General features: G+C 38.4%; 1 protein-coding gene across 2 annotated transcripts in view; it reads left to right on the top strand.

Moving 5' to 3' along the window:
- The first annotated feature begins 11,267 nt into the window (after positions 1-11,267).
- Positions 11,268-18,349, top strand: part of ADGRE3 (adhesion G protein-coupled receptor E3) — a 54,353-nt gene continuing 47,271 nt past the window's right edge. For both annotated transcript variants that reach the window (XM_074310096.1, XM_074310106.1), the window contains exon 1: positions 11,268-11,395. In XM_074310096.1, coding sequence (XP_074166197.1) covers positions 11,365-11,395 — 31 coding nt within the window. In that variant the 5' untranslated portion in view covers positions 11,268-11,364. The remainder of the gene's footprint in view (positions 11,396-18,349) is intronic.

Below are 18,349 nucleotides of genomic sequence, written 5' to 3' on the forward strand. Positions count from 1 at the left end.
TCTATCTTCTTCAGTACCAAGTGAAGGATTTTAAACTAATATTCATGTATACTATAATATTATATATTTAAAGATGGCAGATTTTTAATGTCGAAATAATAAGAATTAAATTCTAAAGCTAGATGAAATCTATAGGGTTTTCTTCAGGTGTACAAACATAACTATTTCATACAACATGATAAATACAATATTGGAAGAGAATTAATTAGTAACTATTTCTTTAATATTTAAATAATATTTAAATTGATTAGTAACTATTTCTTTAATATTCCAAAGTTACCACAAAGATTGATAATTTTGTGACTATTATGATTCCACATTTCATTTCTGTTTTTGTTTTTTAGAACTTGGAACATAGATACAAGTAATAAATAGTGATTAGGTTCCCAGACTGACCAATAAGAACCTGTTTAATGTACAATGTAGTTGAAATGTTATGCATTGGCAGGGAATATGTTAAGATAACAATATTTTAAAATTATAAAATCAGGAAAAGAGGAGTGTTAGGTGCCATCACAGGAAACCTCAATGGTGACTACCTCTTCCAGCTTCCCCGACCCGACGGGGCTTCAGACGTCTCCAGCCCTCCTCGTTTAAGACGGGAGGAGGGAATCACCAGACAGAGAGCCGAGGTGGATAGAACACAGTGATGTTTATTGAAGTTACAAGTCAGCAGTGTCTCCCCCAGCCCTTCCGTGTTCGCTCTTTTATAGCCCATTTGTCTTTTTTGCATATTTCCCCATTAGAGTTTGGACTCCTCCCTGATTCCTCCCCGAAGGTGGAGCCAGTCCTTACTGTGCCTCCCCTGCACCCACCCAGATCCTACCGTGTCAGTTGCCATGGTGACAGATCCGGGTTCGGGCGGGTCCTGACACAAAGGTGTCTCAACTCTCCCCCAGGAGGTTCAGGTCCTTACAGAGGAGTAAGCAATCCTTAGAATTACCTGGATGAATGATAGGTATTCTTCATTTTTAAAAGGATCAAAATGACACCACTATATTGGAGTTAAGGTACAGTGTTTCTGACTATGGCTGAGCAGACCAATATGAGTTCCAAGTTCCATTTATGATTCTAAAAGAAACCCTACACAAAAAGAATTACCTACATGAAGTATTAGGATTATTACTAGGTGCTAAGTCAGTACTTAACAATTCCCTAGCTCAGAGTTCACACCTTTAAAGGAGTTCAAACCTTTAATGGAGTTTACACCTTAAAAGGAAATTTGCTCATTGGTTCTGTAAGGAGTTCCCACAAGCCCATGGGGTACTCACAAGCCCATTCTCTGGGAGGATATAAGGAGCCAACATTGAGTCAGGGAGTCAGTCTGGATTGGGTCAAGGAGAAGACTTCCCGGGAGAACTTCAGGGAAGCTCAAGGAGATTCAGAGAGCCAGATTTCAGTGGATTCACAAGTCTATAGGAAAAGCCTGCTCATGGACTTCTGGGAGATTCACATCTAGGATTGAATTCTGGGAAACCCACAATCCCACACTCTTGGAGGCAGAGTCAAGATTTCACTCCCATGTCTATCTTGGTGCTGGCTGGAGGCTTTGGATTCAGAGGGAGCTGGAGATAAGATTTGGAAAGAGACAGTAAAGGACTTTAACTCCTGGCTGCATTTTAGGATTGTTGAACAGAACTGAAAGGAAGGCTGCCTCCAGAGAAGGCTCTCCTCCTAGAGAGAACAATCACAATTTAGAGATGACAGAACATCACATTTTGGTACCCAACGTGGGGCAAAGACTTTTGCTTATCCTGACTCTGGTTGATTCCGAGCCCTTCAGGGAGCTAGCCCAGACTTTACATTTTGGCACCCAACGTGGGGCAGACAAGATCCTGATTCCAGTGGGAAAGTCTCTCTGACCCAGAAATAAGGGTGAGTAACAAGGAAATTTTGTTAAAAGAGCTAAAGTAAAATTTCAGTGAAATGGAGTAAATGTTTAGAAAATAGCCTGCTTTTCCAATTGAAGGAAGATATGCCAAAAACTTGATCAGACTGATAAAAAAATCAAAGTTTAATTATAACCTGGGAGGAGATCACTAAACTTTTAAAAACTGTAGAGTGCACATCTCCTTGGTTTTCTAAGAAAAAAGAATTGGATCCAGACGAGTGGAAATTAGTAGGAGAGCAATTAGGTGAACACTACAATTCCAATTCAAACTTAATTTCCAAAGATACACTTCATATATACAATTTAATTCAAGTGGCTTTAAGAAATTATATAAGTGTTAGACTAAAGAAAAAACAGGAGGGGGAGGATTCAACTAAACTAGGGGAAAAGGATGAATCAGATAACAATAGAGTTAAATACAATTCTGAGCAACAGGAGTATTTCCCATCTCCTCCCTCAGTTAATTCTTCATGGATGGAGGAAGAAGGAGGAGGGGAAGAGGCAAAAACACAAACAGAATCTCCTTTTAAGCAGCCTATGACTAGATTAGAAAAAAACATTGGTTAGGCTAAGAGAGAAGGACAAGATGTAAGTGATTTTATAGATGCATACCCTGTGATTGAAGAGCTTGAATCTTCAGATCAAAAAAGTAGAAGATATACTCTTTTTGATTTGGATAAAATTAAGGATTTGAAAAAAGGTTGCACTCTTTATGGGGCCACATCATCTTATGTTAAGATGTTACTAGATAGTTTGGCTTATGAAATCCTAACCCCTAATGATTGAAAATCCATAGCAAGGACATGTTTAGAACATGGACAAAACTTGTTGTGGCTTTTGAAGTATCATGAATTATGTAGGATTCAAGTCAGATGAAATAGGGAAGCAGGAGTTAACACACAATTCACTTTTGACCAACTAGCAGGTGAAGGTCAGTATGGAGAGAATTCAGAACAGATTTATTATCCCATAACAGTATATGAGCAAATTTCTAAGGCTGCAATAAAAGCTTAGGTTCCCTCCCTGTACAGAAAGATCAAGGAGAAGCTTTCACAAAAATAGTGCAAGGTCCCAATGAACCTTTTACAGATTTTGTGGGACATCTCCAAACTGCTGTCACAAGAACTATTGGAGAGAATACAATTACAGAAATAATTATCAGACATTTGGCTATGGAAAATGCCAATAAGATTTGCAATAGAATTATATGGGGACTACACAAAAATGTTTCTTTAGAAGAGATCATAAGACACTGTGCCACAGTGGGCACAAATGCTTATTATAGCCAGACAATGATGAACATGGAAAGACAGGGTTCCTCCTGGCAAGGGACTTCTAGAGAAACTCGTCAATGCTATCGATGTGGAAAAGTTGGACATCTAAGATATGGAGATAGAGTGAGAAGACAGGCTGAGAGAAGACCTAACACTCCATGTCTAAAATGTCACAAGGGCTTCCACTGGGCCTCAGAATGTGGATTGACCCAGGGAAATGAGAGGCAGAGCCCAGTCCAAGATGTCAATCAAAAGAGAGGTGGGGCATGATGGCAGCTGAGGTTACACCCAAAGAGCCTTTAGAAGGTCAGGACTCTGATGTGATCAATCAGCCAAAAAGCAATCAGATAGCAGAAATGGATTACACTTGGGGAGAATACAGGCCTTTTAAACCAACAGGGTAGTGTTCAGTGCAAACAGCTCCAATGTAATTGCCAGATGATGAGAAGAGATTTAGAAAGTGGTAAATAGAAGGAAATTAGATAGGTTAACTGCCTGGGAGAGAGGGTTTGCTTGTATTTTTACAGACAGAGAAGGAAACACATGGAGATGGAAACACAAGCACCTGGAAGAAGACAGAAAAAGAGAAAAATCTGGAAACAAAGGAGAAGACCTAAGAACAAAATCTGCAAGAACCATTGGATTCCCTAACACAAGATAAGACTGTGAAAAGACTTGAAAATCAGCAAGGATCATTGGATTCCTTGAGATGAAAAATTGTTGATGAGACTATTGCAGGACTTCAAAACTTGTAGGAATTATTGGATTCCTGGCATATGAACTAATGGACAATGGATTCCTTTTGGACTATTTCTAGGACTTATGGACATGTATAAATTCTCAATTTATGATTATTTGATTGTGTTATTTGTTACATCACTTCTAGAATGTGTTATGTTACTATGTATTTATGTAATTTATGTAATTATGTGCAATATGTCCCATATTGATGGATTTATGTATACCTGTTTCAAGGTCATGACCACCCTATGTTCTAAATCAAAAGAAAGGGGGAGATGTTAGGATTATTACTAGGTGCTAAGTTGGTATTTAACAATTCTCTAGTTCACACCTTTAAAGGCGTTCAAACTTTTAAAGGAGTTTACACCTTTAAAGGAGTTTGCTCATTGGTTCTGTAAGGAGTTCCCACAAGCTCATGGGGTACTCACAAGCCCATTCTTTGGGAGGATATAAGGAGCCAACATTGAGTCAAGGAGTCAATCTGGATTGGGTCAAGGAGAAGACTTCCTGGGAGAACTTCAGGGAAGCTCAAGGAGATTCAGAGAGCCAGATTTCAATGGATTCACAAGTCCAGCAGATTCACAAGTCTAAAGGAAAAGCCTGCTCATGGACTTCTGTAAGGATCCTTTAAATGGGCAGCTACATTGCAACAGGAGATTGAGTGGCCCAGAAGTAATCTCTGTGGATATAGGACTGCCCTTTGGGTGGGATCCTGTCCATATTGAGATAGCTTTGTAACTATCTCTCACTGGTTGACTGTGTATGTGACCTCACAGGCCTTTTATAACCCCACTGCAGGCAGCAAGTCGCTCTCTTTAACCTGGCTCTCTAACCTGGAATAGCCAAGCCAACCTGATGGATAGCCGAGAGATGTAAGGAGTTTGGTAGTGAACACGTGGATCTTCAGACCAGGTGTTCACTAAAGAGTTAACAAGTCAGGGCATTATGTGAGTAGGTATAATAAAGGCTTTTAAGATTACACGTGGATGTTCTTGAGCTCGCTATGGGTTATTAAACTACTATTCAAGAAATTGTGGCCAGAGACCTTTGAAGGCCTCAGAGGAGGCAAGCCAGGTAAAGTTGACACTGCAAAGATCAGTAGTCAAAGGTACTCTGTTGGGCCTAGGACAGACTGGTAATAGTAACTGCCAGGAGGGCATGTTACAGACTTCTGGGAGATTCACATCTAGGATTGAATTCTAGGAAACCCACAATCCTACACTGTTGGAGGCAGAGTCTGATTCCTACACTCTAGGAGATTCAGAGTCAAGATTTCATTTCCCATGTCTACCTTCATGCTGGATGGAGGCTTTGGATTCAGAGGGAGCTAGAGACTGAAGATTCAAGATTTTGAAGGTCACAATAGAGGATCTGGACTTTAACTCCTGGCTGCATTTTGGGATTATTGAACTGAAACTGAAACTAAGGCTGCCTCCCCAGAAGCTCCCCAAGAAACCTCCTCCCAGTGAATGATTTCAATTTGTCTCCCAGACAAATTATAATGAAGCACGTTTTTTAAACAAGTTCCCAGTTGCTTAAGCATACACCAATGGGCAAAACTTCCTGAATTGGTCATGGATAAGAGTCAGTTCTTTTCCTTCTGATCCCTCAGGGTTTGCTGAGGAGATGAGCAGTATGATCCTTTCATGCAGAAGAGGCATTTTTTTCCTTCCAAATCATGACTATTTTCGAGCTTTTTCAACATTAGGATTAAAAAATGGAAAAAGAAAAAAAAGGGGGGGGGGGCAGCTAGGTAGCACAGTGGTGCTAGAGCACCAGCCTTGAATTCAAGAGGACCAGAGTTCAAATCTGGTCTCAGACACTTAACACTTCCTAGCTGGGTGACCCTGGGCAAGTCATTTAACCCTAACCTCAGGAAAAAAAAATGGAAAAAAAGGAGGCCCAAATCTTGAGAACAAGTAAGATACACAAATTTTCTCCAGGATATAAGTAACTAAGACATGTATAAAAATTGGAGACTCACTAGGAAATATTTCATGAATTCAAAACAATCATAAAGAATCAGAATTTCACTCTTATGTGCTCAATGGTTGCAATGTAACTACCTGAAGGAACCCATAAGTGACTAGAATTGTATAAATATCTGACACCTCATGAAAGGCTTTGAAAGTTAAACAGGGAAGTTTTATATTCTCTTCTGAAAGCAAGAGGGATCTATTTCAGTTTATTAATTAGAAGATGAAATAATATGATCAGATCTGCATTTTAGGAAAATCACTGACAGTTTTAGGACTCTAGGCAATTCTTCAAGAATATAAACTAATGGTGTGTTATAAATCTCCACTGGGAAACTGAATTTTCACAATAGGAAACACCAATTTTAAAAATATAACAAACAAAAAATATGAAATGGAAATTTTCAGTGATTTATTTCTGAGGTGAAAAATCAGATTGTATTTAGAGAGGCAAACTTTGTCTAAAGGAACCTTTCTAAGAGGTTATTTGCAAGGGAATGGATTTGATGGAACTTGGATAGGTTGAAAGAAAGCAAATGCAACAAGTACAATATCCAAATGAAGAAGGAAGTTTTATATGTACATGTGTTAGGATTCTTACAAGGTGCTAATTAAGTGGAATTGAGGAGACAGTGGTTAAATCTAGTTTAGCATTAATTTAATCCTACAACAAATAATGGTTTTCTAGTGATATAATGATTGGTATATACTTCAGGGCATATAAGGAGGAACTCTCAGGGCCAGAAGGACAAGCACACTAGAGGCTTTCTGAGTCTGAGACAGATTCATTCCATCTTCCACCTTTGTGCTAGCTGGAGGCTGAAGCTGGCAGAGGCAAAGGACTAGCAGCAAGAGCTCTCGGAACCAAGGAGAGAGATAGGCTTCTATTAAAGCTAACCCGGCCCCAGGAAAAAAGACAACACTTTGAAGGAGACAATAAAGGATTTGGACTTTAACTCCTGGCTGAATTTTAGGTGATTATTGAACTGAAAAAAGACTTGCTCCTAGAAAATATTACACTTTAGAGAAAAATATTACATACATGTATGTCTGCATGTACACACATACTTATGTATGTACTATCTTGTCTTGAGTAAATAATGTAAGATGGTCAGTATCAAATATTGCAAAGAGGTCAGAAGCAGGGGTGAGGCTGAGAGGAAACTTTTTAATTTAGCAATTAAAACATAATTAATAACTTGGAGAGTATAGTTTCAAAGATGAGGTTTGACTCTAGATTGAAGATAATTTAGGAAAAAAAAGTGAGAGAAAATAAAAGCAGTTATACGTGACATTTTTGAGGAGTTTTACTGATATAAATGTGGCATGATAGCTGATGGAGATAATAAGATCAAATGAGAGCTTTTGTAAGAATTGGGCAGAGTAGGATTGGCCTTGTCAAGGAAAAGGAGAACTTTTTTTATGTAAGACTAGACTAAAAGAGGAGATAGAGATGAATGATATCAGGGGATGAAAGGTATGATGAAGGAAGGAGATAACAGAACTTCTTGGTGAATGGCCTCATTTTTTTGTGTTTGTGTCTTTCTCAAATGAGAAGATGGGAGAGGCAGTGCTATGGGAAATTTGAGGAAAACAGACTTGGAGCTACTGTGATAAATAAGATACACAAGTGATTATTGAGGAATGGGATTGCTATGATTCAATGAGGGCTCAGTTGAGATTAGATAATACAAATTTGTTGTGGATCCGGACAGAATAGTTTTGTGACTTCCTCCAGCTCCATTTGATGAGAACTAGATAAGGGGTATCTAAATGAAATTAGGTTTAATTGAGATCTAGTGTCAGATTTGGGATACAGGGAGTCAAATAGAACTCCCCCACAATCCCTTTGGATTTGACGCAAGGATACAGAGTTAAATGAGGTCTAGTAGCGGTGCAAGAGTCCTCTGTAAAAGAATTTATAGACCCCAAAACCTAGATTGATAAAAGAGGTTTATTATGGGGCTTAGAAGTAAAGTTTAGTTAGTAAAGTTGAGGGTAGAGATAAAGGGCACCGGAACCAGAGTTCCAGTGGGCAGAAATCCTTTGACATGGCAGGTGTAAGGATGCCATGTTTGGGATCTCTGCAAAGAGTGGACTCCAGTTTGGCTCTTTTTATAATAGGGGGCTTTGGATAATCAGAAAGGACTTGTGGGTGGAGTCCCAGGTTGGCTTCAGGCTTGAGTTTCAGCCAGGTTTAGAATTTGAATAGAATTCAATGGGTTTTGGGATTGAGCCAGATGAGGATGAAACTGTTTGTGCTTGGGGTGGAGTCCCTTCCCTGAGGCAGAGTCCAAGGAGGTTTTAAGAGTTTTGGGGTTTCCTCATCACATTCAGCAGCAAATGAGTAGGAATAAAAGAAGTAAATGGTGAGAGCAAAGCAGGACTGGGATTTAACAAGGTAAGATGGGCAAAATGGAGAAGAGCAAGGGATTTGAAAGTGCAACCTAGTGGGAAGTTCAAGCTACTTCCCCAAGAGATCACAATTTGTAAGAGGGAAGAGTATAATTATAGTGGTTGTGATAGTCTGGGAAAGTACTGAGAAGAAGAGAAATTGGAGGTCATGGTGAGAATGAAGAATAAGTTTAAGAACAATAAAGAATAAGAGATAGAATGGATACATATTATGGTAAGATAATGGAACTTTGGAATCCTTGAACATGAAAATGGAACACTATGTATGATATTAAGATCAAGGGCATACCCAATTTTTTATCTACCCCAGGGAGAATGGAAGGAAATTTAATGGAAGTTAAGTAAATTAAGGAATTAGGGCATTTAAAAGAAGATCAGCAGGTATGCTGATGAATCTTAGTATGTGGTCAGGACATAGATTAGACAGGTGTGTAATGGGCAAGGTACTAAACTCATTGAGAAAGGAAAAAGAATGTACTAAAGATTAGTGATTAACAACCCCAGGATCCAGGTTGACTGTATAAACCTCAAAGAAGAAGAGGTGTCTAAATGATGATGGTAGAATACAGAACTGGCAATAGGGAGCAAAGAGAGTTCTGTATCCACTGGAACCAGTGAATTGGGAGAAAGTATAGCTACTAGAAACAGTGGCCAGTATGTACCAGAAGATACAATGAGTAAGAGAAGGAGAGGTTGAATTACAGGTTGATAGGTTGAAGGACAGGATGGGGTAGAGTCGAGGAAAGGAGGAAATAGAACTGAAGGTAGAGAAAGGGATTTTTTTCTTGAACAGCTGGGCCTTCAGCATCACTGGAATGGGGAGGCTAAGAAGGGATAAAACAACAGCAAAGGCATTTCCTAGAAGGCTCTTAACATAAACCCTTTCTTTTCTAGCCCCATCTGAAACCATAAAGTTTCTGAATTGGCTCATTGTTTACCTGATCTGTAACTTCCTCATTTTCAGTTACAGTGTTTCAGATATCATGCTTTCTTCTTCCACAGGAAGGGTAAAAATGCAAAGTCCGTCTGAGTTTACTTGCACAGTATATTCTAGTCGGATGAAAACTATGATACTGTGTATAGTTGAAACCATTTCTCTTTTACTGTTCTTATGGCAACCATAAAACTGGAAATATGTTACTTAAACCAATTTAATTTCATTGTCCTCCAATATTGGGGAAAGCACATGGAAGAGAGAGGAACTAGCACTAGATTTGAAGTCAGAATGACTATAATTTAAAATAATACTACCACTTAACCACCAATGTGAGCTTGGACAAGTGACTTCTGGTGTTTGGACCTCAGATTTCTCATCCATAAAATAGAGATAAAAGGGCTTTGGCTACCTACTTGATGAGGACCAAATGACATCATATATGTGAAAACAAGTGCTCTACAAACATACATTTCTCTACCTCTATGAGGGTTAAAAAGCTCTTTATTCACATTCCTAAAAGCTGATGGCAATTGTCCTTGATTTGAAAGAATTACTGTTTCATGTGTAAGACTATAGTTAGGGTAAGAAACTAGTTTGTCTTGGAGCATTAAACTAAGGGGGCATTGGTCAGATCATTTTTGCATCATAAATTTAGCATTATGAAAACAATAAAAATCAGCCTCTTGTTAATAAGAATTAAAAGTTAAAATAGAAGGCTATTACCTGGCATAGGCAGCTGGGTAGTACAGTAGATATGACTGCCTAGCCTACAATTAGAAATACTTAGTTCAAATCTGACCTTAGACATCTATTATTCTATTGCATGCTACTGTCAAACAATAAGTTTACACAAGTTTGGGTTGGTTTGCTTTTTCCTTGTTGATGGTAAGGAAAGGGGATAACATTGTCCAACAAAAAGAGCCATAGGAAAAAATGTTCTTGGAGGTAAGTTCACCCATATTACAATAACATAAATGACCCCTAAAACTTAGGGTGATACATGCATGTATTTTAACAAATGCCACTGTTTGAATTCTTACTAAGGAGCATAATTTCAGTTTTTCCAGTGAAAGTAAATTTTCTTTCCCTCCAGTGATTATCTTAGTAAAATAAAGAAGATGTTAAATACTGTCTCCTTGTCTCAATATCTTATAGAACAGGAAGGTGATTGGCAATCAAAATCCCAAGATAATTATGGTCAGCTTCAAAGTGGGGGGGAAAGTCACTATATGTCTTAGCTTCTGCTTTTACAAAATATTCAGGTCTAATACTTCTCAGCTGGGCAAGTCACTTAACCCCAATTGCTTCAGCCAAAAAAAAAAAAATACCCAGTTCTAGAATTTTATAAAAGAATATTACTGTATTAGAGTAGATAAGATAGTTTGCAACTAAAAGAAAAACAAATTAAATGGAAAATAGTTTCTTTTATTTTGTGCCCTCAGAGGCAAACCTCAACCTTTCTGGAAGGTTGGCAATTTAGTATTAAATTACATCAAGATTCTTATGATAGTTCATTCCTCTTCTTACTGAATCTTGTATCTATCTGAAAGATTAGCAGGAAAGCTTTTTTTTCCTTTTTTCAATTTAATTCAGTTTTGTTTTCAGTTCCATATTCTTTCCCTCTGCCTCATTCAATCATTGAGAAGGCAAGAAAAATAAAACCCTTTGTTAATATGTATATACAAACAGGACAAACTTCTACATTAGCCATTTTAGCTAATGTATTTTTTTTAATTCATAAAAGCCCAACCACCAATACAAGAACTTTATGTATCTTGCCTAGATGTATCAAAAGTAGAAGGAGATCATCTTCACTAGGGTATTACTTAGGGATTCATTGTACCCTAATCATGACAGCACCACCATAGAGAAAACACAGAGCTACAAGGAGTCCCACTAAAGAGCTACAAAAACTATCACTTCCTCAACTTGTGTCTCAAAAAAATGCTCAGCATTACTTCTTTAATCAGTGATCAGGAAATAGGTCACAAATTAGGAAGTCTTGCTCATTCTTTCTAAAGTATTTGGCTCAGAAGACATCAAATCTGTGAGATTTAAAGGACCTGAAATAAAGCACAGGATAAAGGTTTTTCAAGTGGCTAGTCTACTGGGTACGATTACTTCGGCATCATGGGAATCAGATGTCCACTATTTCTTTTAGGTAAGTAAAGAGGGGAAAGCAGCTATCACAATCAATGTATAACTATAATGAGGAAGAAATTAGGTTGAGAATTCTCTCTGTCTTTGATATTTCTCCTTGCTTCAGGTCCTTTACTTTGGGATATTTCTCTGTTTTTTATCACATTGTCAAGAGAAGAGGAAGGGGAGGGAGAAAAAATTAAATCAGTCTGTATATTATACTTTAGTAATACAAAAATACATACATATATACACATACAAATTTGATAGAAGAGGAGGGTGAAACTATTGAGAAAAAAATATGAATCTAGAATTTTCTGGAGATTACAATATTCCATAAAAGAGATCTCTGTAACAATTTACCTATCAGATCTTTGGAGAAGGAAGGAATTTATGACCAAAGAAGAACTAGAAAACACTATGAAATAAATAAATAATAAATAAATAAATGTGTTAAATTTATAAGAACAAAAGTCATTTCCTTATTGAAAAATGGTCAAAGAATATGAACAATTTTCCAATGATGAAATTAATGTCATCTATCATTATATGAAAAAAAAATGCTCTAAATCATTATTGATTAGAGAAATGCACATTGAAATATCTCTGAAGTACATCTTCACACTTCCCAGATTGATTAATGTGACAGGAAAAGATACTGATAACTGTTGGAGAGGATGTGGGGAAATCAGGAAACTAATGCATTGTTGGTGGAGTTGTAAAAATGATCCAACCATTCTAGAGAACAACTTGGAACTATGCCCAAAGGGCCATAAAACTGTGCGTACCCTTTGACCCAGCAATTCCATTACTGGATTGATATCCCAAGGAAAATAATACTAAAGGGAAAAGAACCCACATGTGCAAAAATGTTTATAGCAGCTCTTTTTGTGGTTACAAAGAAGTGGAAAATGAGTAGATACCCATCAATTGGGGATGGCTAAACAAGTTGTGATATATGAACAGAATGTGAATAGAATATTATTGTTCTATTAAAAAAAAAAGTGATGAACAATCTGACTTTAGAAAGACTTGGAAAGATTTATAAGAACTGATATTGAGCAAAACCAACAGAACCAGGAATACATTGTACACAGTAAAAGCAAGAATGTGCAATGATTATCTATGAAAGACTAGTTTCTTCTCAGTGGTACAATGATTTAAAGCAATTTCCATAGACTTTGGATGGAAAATGCCATCTGCATCCAGAAAAAGAACTAAGGAGACTAAATGTAAACCAGCACGTGCTATGTTAACTTTTTTTTCTGTTTTTTATCTCTCTATGGTTTTTCGTTTTTCTCTAATTTTTCTCTCCCAACATGATTCATAAAGCAGTGTGTGTTAAATATAAATCAATAAATAAAATTTTAAAAAGAAAGATTTCAAAGTGAGTTGAAATTTAAAATTTGGGAGAAACAAAACTTTCTGAGAAAAAGTGTATACTAGATATAGGACACAAATAAATTCACTTGGACCCTTAACCAAAAATTAGTGATAACTAAACTGGAATTAAATGCTATATAGGAAGAGATAACTTGCTAAGCAAATTAGCAATATAAAGAAGGCCTTGGGAGGAGAAACACTCTTAATCTATTTATGAAGGTCAATTATTTTGAGGAGTTATAGGCTAAGTATGAAACAAGGAAATAATTACAGAAGGAGACCAGGGTTCTAAACCCCAAACTAATTAACTGTGTGAGTTTGGGTAAGCCGATTTACCTCACTGGGTTTCAATTTCTAATTTTCACAATGAACTAAATGGTCTTTAATGGTTCTTCTAGTGTTAACATGTTCATATTCTGCAAGTGATCTGATAATTAATACTTTCTTGTAATATACTTCAAAATACTTTTATCAGTGAGTTTCAGTAATCACACACATTTAAAAAATAATAAAACAAAGTGTCTTTCTAGACTGAAAAAAGAGAAAGAAGAGAGAAAGAGAGAGAGCCCAACTCTTCCAGTATCTTAGATAGAAACTTGATTATTATGGGGGCTGGATTCTAGGATACGAATTCAGTTTGGTATTTCAGTAATACCAAACTTAAATTAAATGGAAATCAAAGACTCATAAATTTTACAACTGAAAAATTGGATTTAGATTAAGAGAAATAGCATTCACATTCTACCTTTGCCAATTAATACCTCTGCAACCTTAGTTGGAAGATCACTCTACCTTTTTGAAATTCAGTTTCCTCATCTATAAAATTATATATCCCATGATATATAATGTCCTTTCTAATTCTAAATTCAATTATCTCATGAAATAAATTTCTAAATCATAGGATTTTGAATTTCAAGTGATCACAGAAATTATCTGTCCGACTCCCTCATTTTTTTAGAAGAGACTAAAACTTGGAAAGTTATTATGATCAAGGGACCCCACAGTAAGAGAAGAGCTAGAATTCAAAATCAGATTTCCTTTATCCCTGGCCATCCCTTCAATGGTACAGTATTGGCTATACTTTTCCTCATGTTTTCTGACTCACTGATCATAGTGAGGGAGTTGAACTAATTTTTGCTCCTTACTGTTATTTCTTTCCCGTTACATTATCATCCAGCAACTTCTTTTACTTTGAGGTTCATACAATCCAAGTTTGTCACTCAATCCATATTCTGGTAGTTAATATCTACTGCCTCTTAGGACATTCTTCTTTCCCCACAAATTACTTGCTTAAAACTATCCCATCATCACCTTTACTTTGCTTATAAATCTCCTTCCTTCCCAAGATCAACTTGTTAGTGAAACAGTTCAACTCTATATTATTTCCTGTTTCCTTTTCTTATTGCAGATCACATCTTACTAAATTCCCAACCCTGAATTATTATTATTATTTATATAACAATGATGGTAATTGTATTAATAACAACAATAAGTCGCATTTGCATAGCACTTTAGAACTTGCAGAGTATTTTATAAATATTTTCTCACTTTATTCTCACAATCCTTGGAGGTTGGTCCTATTATTATCATTTCTGTTTTACTTATAAGGAAAATTAAAGTGAGAAAAGTGAAGTGAGTTACCCAAGATCACACAACTACTAGTTGGACTGGATTTGAACTCAAGTCTTTCTGACTTCAGGCTGCCCCATCTAACTATCTCACATATTATTAAACTGAAATGGAAGAAATCATAAAACCAAGCTAACAGGGACTCCTATCTATTTTTGATTGTTAATCTCAATTACTCTTAGATTACTTCCTCACTATAAGAAAGTAATCCTGTCATTGTTTACTAAATAATTCTCTATTCCATTACCACAGAAGTTATTGTAACCCTTCTCTCTTCAAACTTTCCATGTCACTCCCCTAACCTCACAGCTGAGGACCTCTTCTCATACTTCAACTAAAAAAAAAAACAGAGTCCATTTGCTGAGAGTTCCTGTTTCTCTTCCCAACATTTTTTTTTCCTCTGAACAGATTCACAGAAGTTTATGGATCAAACTGTGGTTCTTCCAGTTGGATTCAAAGTTCCCTGATTCAAAGAGCCCTATGGCTGGTACATGATGCAAGCAAAAAAATAATGCTTTTGTGCTTGACATCCTCCATTCAAATCTTGACTTGCTACTTACTCACCCAATCAGTAACCTTAGGAAAGGTTTTTCCCTCTCTGGCTTTAATTTGTTCATCCATAAAATGGAGAACCTCTCAGGTTCTTGTTGTGAGGAACATATGAAATAATATTTGTAAAGCAATTTGTAAAGTCCAAAGTTGTGGAGCAGCTAGATGTTGCTTGCAGTAGGTAGAGCACAGCTCTCAAATCAGAAGAACATGAGTTCAAATCCAACTTTAGATAACTACTTAACATTTTCTAGCTGAGTGGCCCTAGACAAGTCATTTAACTCCAATTGCCTCCAAAAAAAACCACAAAAAAACAAAAAACAAAAACAAAACTCAAAGTCCTATAGAAATGTTTACTATTGTTATTATGATGACTTCTCTGGGTCCATGACCAGGAGGGAGAGCTATTGGAGTTGGCACATGTGAATGGAAGCACAGGATACTTTCTCCTTTAGATTAAGAAACTGCTAGAGTTGGAAGAGACCATCCAATAGAACCCCAAGCCCTATATTTCACAAATGAAAACATGCTTTGTGTGTGTTATTCATTTAATCACTCAGCAATCAAGTAAAGTAGATAAGAACAGATTGTGTCATCCCTATTTTGCAGAGAAAGAAAAGCATAGAGAGGATATATGATTTGTTATTGTCATCAACTGAAATAATTTTACTTCCTTTCTTCTTTCCTTTCCTTCTTTCTCAATCTTGCCCAGACAAGAAATACAGTGGCCACTCACAGCCCATTCTCACTATTGATTGGCACAAATGTTTTAATTTGTTCCTTTTTCTCACCTGGTTCATTACTCCTTAAGAAAGCCGGGGACCTGCCATCTTTGTGCCAGGCTTAGTGTGGACACCTGATCCGCTTTAGCCCTATTATAGCTCAGAACTTCTGAACTAACTTTAACCTCCTCAATAGCAGTGATTACAGGTATGCAGAAGAGATGTTTTCTGCAATCCCTAACCAACAAAGAACTTCTGTGATACTGTGATCAGGATCAGGTCACACAGGTAGATAGGAACAGAGTTGGGACTAGAGCTCAGATCTCCCAACACTAGTATAATTCTGTCTCCATCACACCATGCAGCTGTCCTCTTAGGAGGTATGAATTTGTAAAGTGCTTTAAGATCCTCAAAAGAAAGATAGGAGATAGGAATAGAGACAGGAAGACAAGCAGAGATAGACCGAGAGAGAGAGACACACACACACACACACACACACACACACACACACACACACACATTCACAGAGAGAGACAGAGAGACAGAGACAGAGACAGAGAGAGAGAGAGAGAGACAGAGAGAGACAGAGGCAGAGACAGAGAGAGACAGAGACAGAGAGAGAGAGAGAGAGAGAGAGAGAGAGAGAGAGAGAGACAGAAACAGAGACACAGAGAGACAGAGACAGAGATAGAGACAGAGAGACACAGAGAGACAGAGAGACAGAGACAGAGAGAGACACAGAGAGAGAGAAAGACAGAGAGACACAGAGAGACAGAGACAGAGAGACACAGAGAGAGATAGAGACAGAGACACAGAGAGAGAGAGACAGAGACACAGAGAGAGAGAGAGAGGAAGAGAGACAGAGACAGAGAGACAGAGAGAGATACACACACAAAGAGAGAGATAGAGTCAGAAAGAGAGACAGAGCATTTAAAGTAACATTTTCCCCCAATAAGTCTTCCAAATTATGCCTGGGACTCACATATGGTACCCTGGCTCAAAAGGTAGAGGTAGAGATGAGGCACAGCAATTAATGAAGTTTCAGTGGGCCCAGGAAGTAGCTCCAGCCCCAGACAGTCAGGCATGGGGGTAGGGAGGGAAACAGTAGGTTTTCCCGCCTGCTGAGAGGAAAAGTCTACCAGATGGGCTGGGTGGGGAGACTGGGAGCCAGGGTTCGGCTCCTGTCCCAGCTTCTGTTTGTGGAATTCCCAACTCTTTTTCCAGATGTTGACTAGAGGATCATTACCATCTGAAGTGGTGCTTGAGGGTATAGAATCTGGCTTCTATCCTTCCTTTCCCATCCACCCCAAATGGCCTCTGCCAGCATCACCACTACTCCCTCCCCCAGGCTCTTGCCCTTGCCTCCTCCTCCCCACCAAACTGAGAAGGGGAGAGGCCCAGGTTGGGGCCTCTACCAAATGTGCCGGAACTGCAAAGACTGGGGGTGGGGACAGTGGACAACAGAAAGACAGCTGGTGCTTTCAAACATTTGGCCAAACCCAAGAGCCAGGCTACACAGAGGGAGCCTGGCGCTGCTCAGGACTCTATTGGAGGGGATGCATGTGTGGTGGTAGCGTTGGGGTGGACTCTAAGGACCCAAGTGCCCAGGGTCATCCCTATCCCTCCTCCCCAGCTCCTCACTCTTAGACAGATGGCTAGGAGACAGGGTCAGCCTTACCAAGAAAGCCTAGTGGTCAGAGAGCAGCCTAGAGCTGGAGGACCCATAGTGATCATTGAAGCCACTGCTGCCACCTTACAGAGAAGAAAACTGAAACCCAGAGAAGGGAACTAACAAGGTCACACAGCTAATAAGGAGCAGGACTGACATTCAAACTGGACTTTGCCAACTTTAAAGCTAATATTTTTCCACCAAGTCAATCTGCCCCAGATCTCTCTGCTGGTCACCCAGCCCAGAGGCTTCCAGCTCTGCTCTAGCCCTCCTGGTTCTGGAACTCTAGCTCCAGAATTTCCCTTCCAGCCTGAAACCCACCAGGGGCTCAAGCTGAGAGTGGCCCAGGGTGACTCAGCCAGTCCATTCTGTCCAGGAAATGACTCAGTGCCTGCCTTCCACTCCACCATTCTTCATGACCCCCTTCCCCCAATGCAGTCCCTGAGGATGCCTCTCTCTCAACCATCCATGACAGTTAGGGGCCCTCTCCAGACTGGAGAATGATTCTGAGCCTCAGATCAGCCCTCCTTGGCAGAAGCACAGAATCTCAGAGGCCCCTGGTTCAACCAAGCCTGGATGAGAATCCACAGCTAATTGGTTATTAGAGCCCTTACTTTAAAACTGTTCCACAATTCCTAAAGGAAGTCCATTCAAATTTTGGATGGGATAGTCTCCCTGGCACAGAGGATTTCACCTATGTCTCCACCCCAGCCCCAACCCAATTCCCATCTCCCCTCGCCTTTTTAGCCCCTCACCTGAGAAATTAAATATTAATAGAACTCAGGAACAAAATAATAGCAGAATCAAGAGGGATAAAAGTACAGCATCTGGTCTAAATCACCCATTTTACTAATAAGATTTTTGTTAGCTGACTTTCCCAAAATTACAAAAGTGTTGTTGTTCATCTCCCACTCCCTATGACACCACTTGAAATTTTCTATACAAATATCCTAGAGTAATTTGCCATTTTTTTCTCTTTTTACATGTAAAACAAATAGGGTTAAGTGACTTGCTCAAGTACATG

This window comes from Sminthopsis crassicaudata, chromosome 1 (assembly GCF_048593235.1).
Source record: "Sminthopsis crassicaudata isolate SCR6 chromosome 1, ASM4859323v1, whole genome shotgun sequence".
Lineage (NCBI taxonomy): Eukaryota > Metazoa > Chordata > Mammalia > Dasyuromorphia > Dasyuridae > Sminthopsis > Sminthopsis crassicaudata.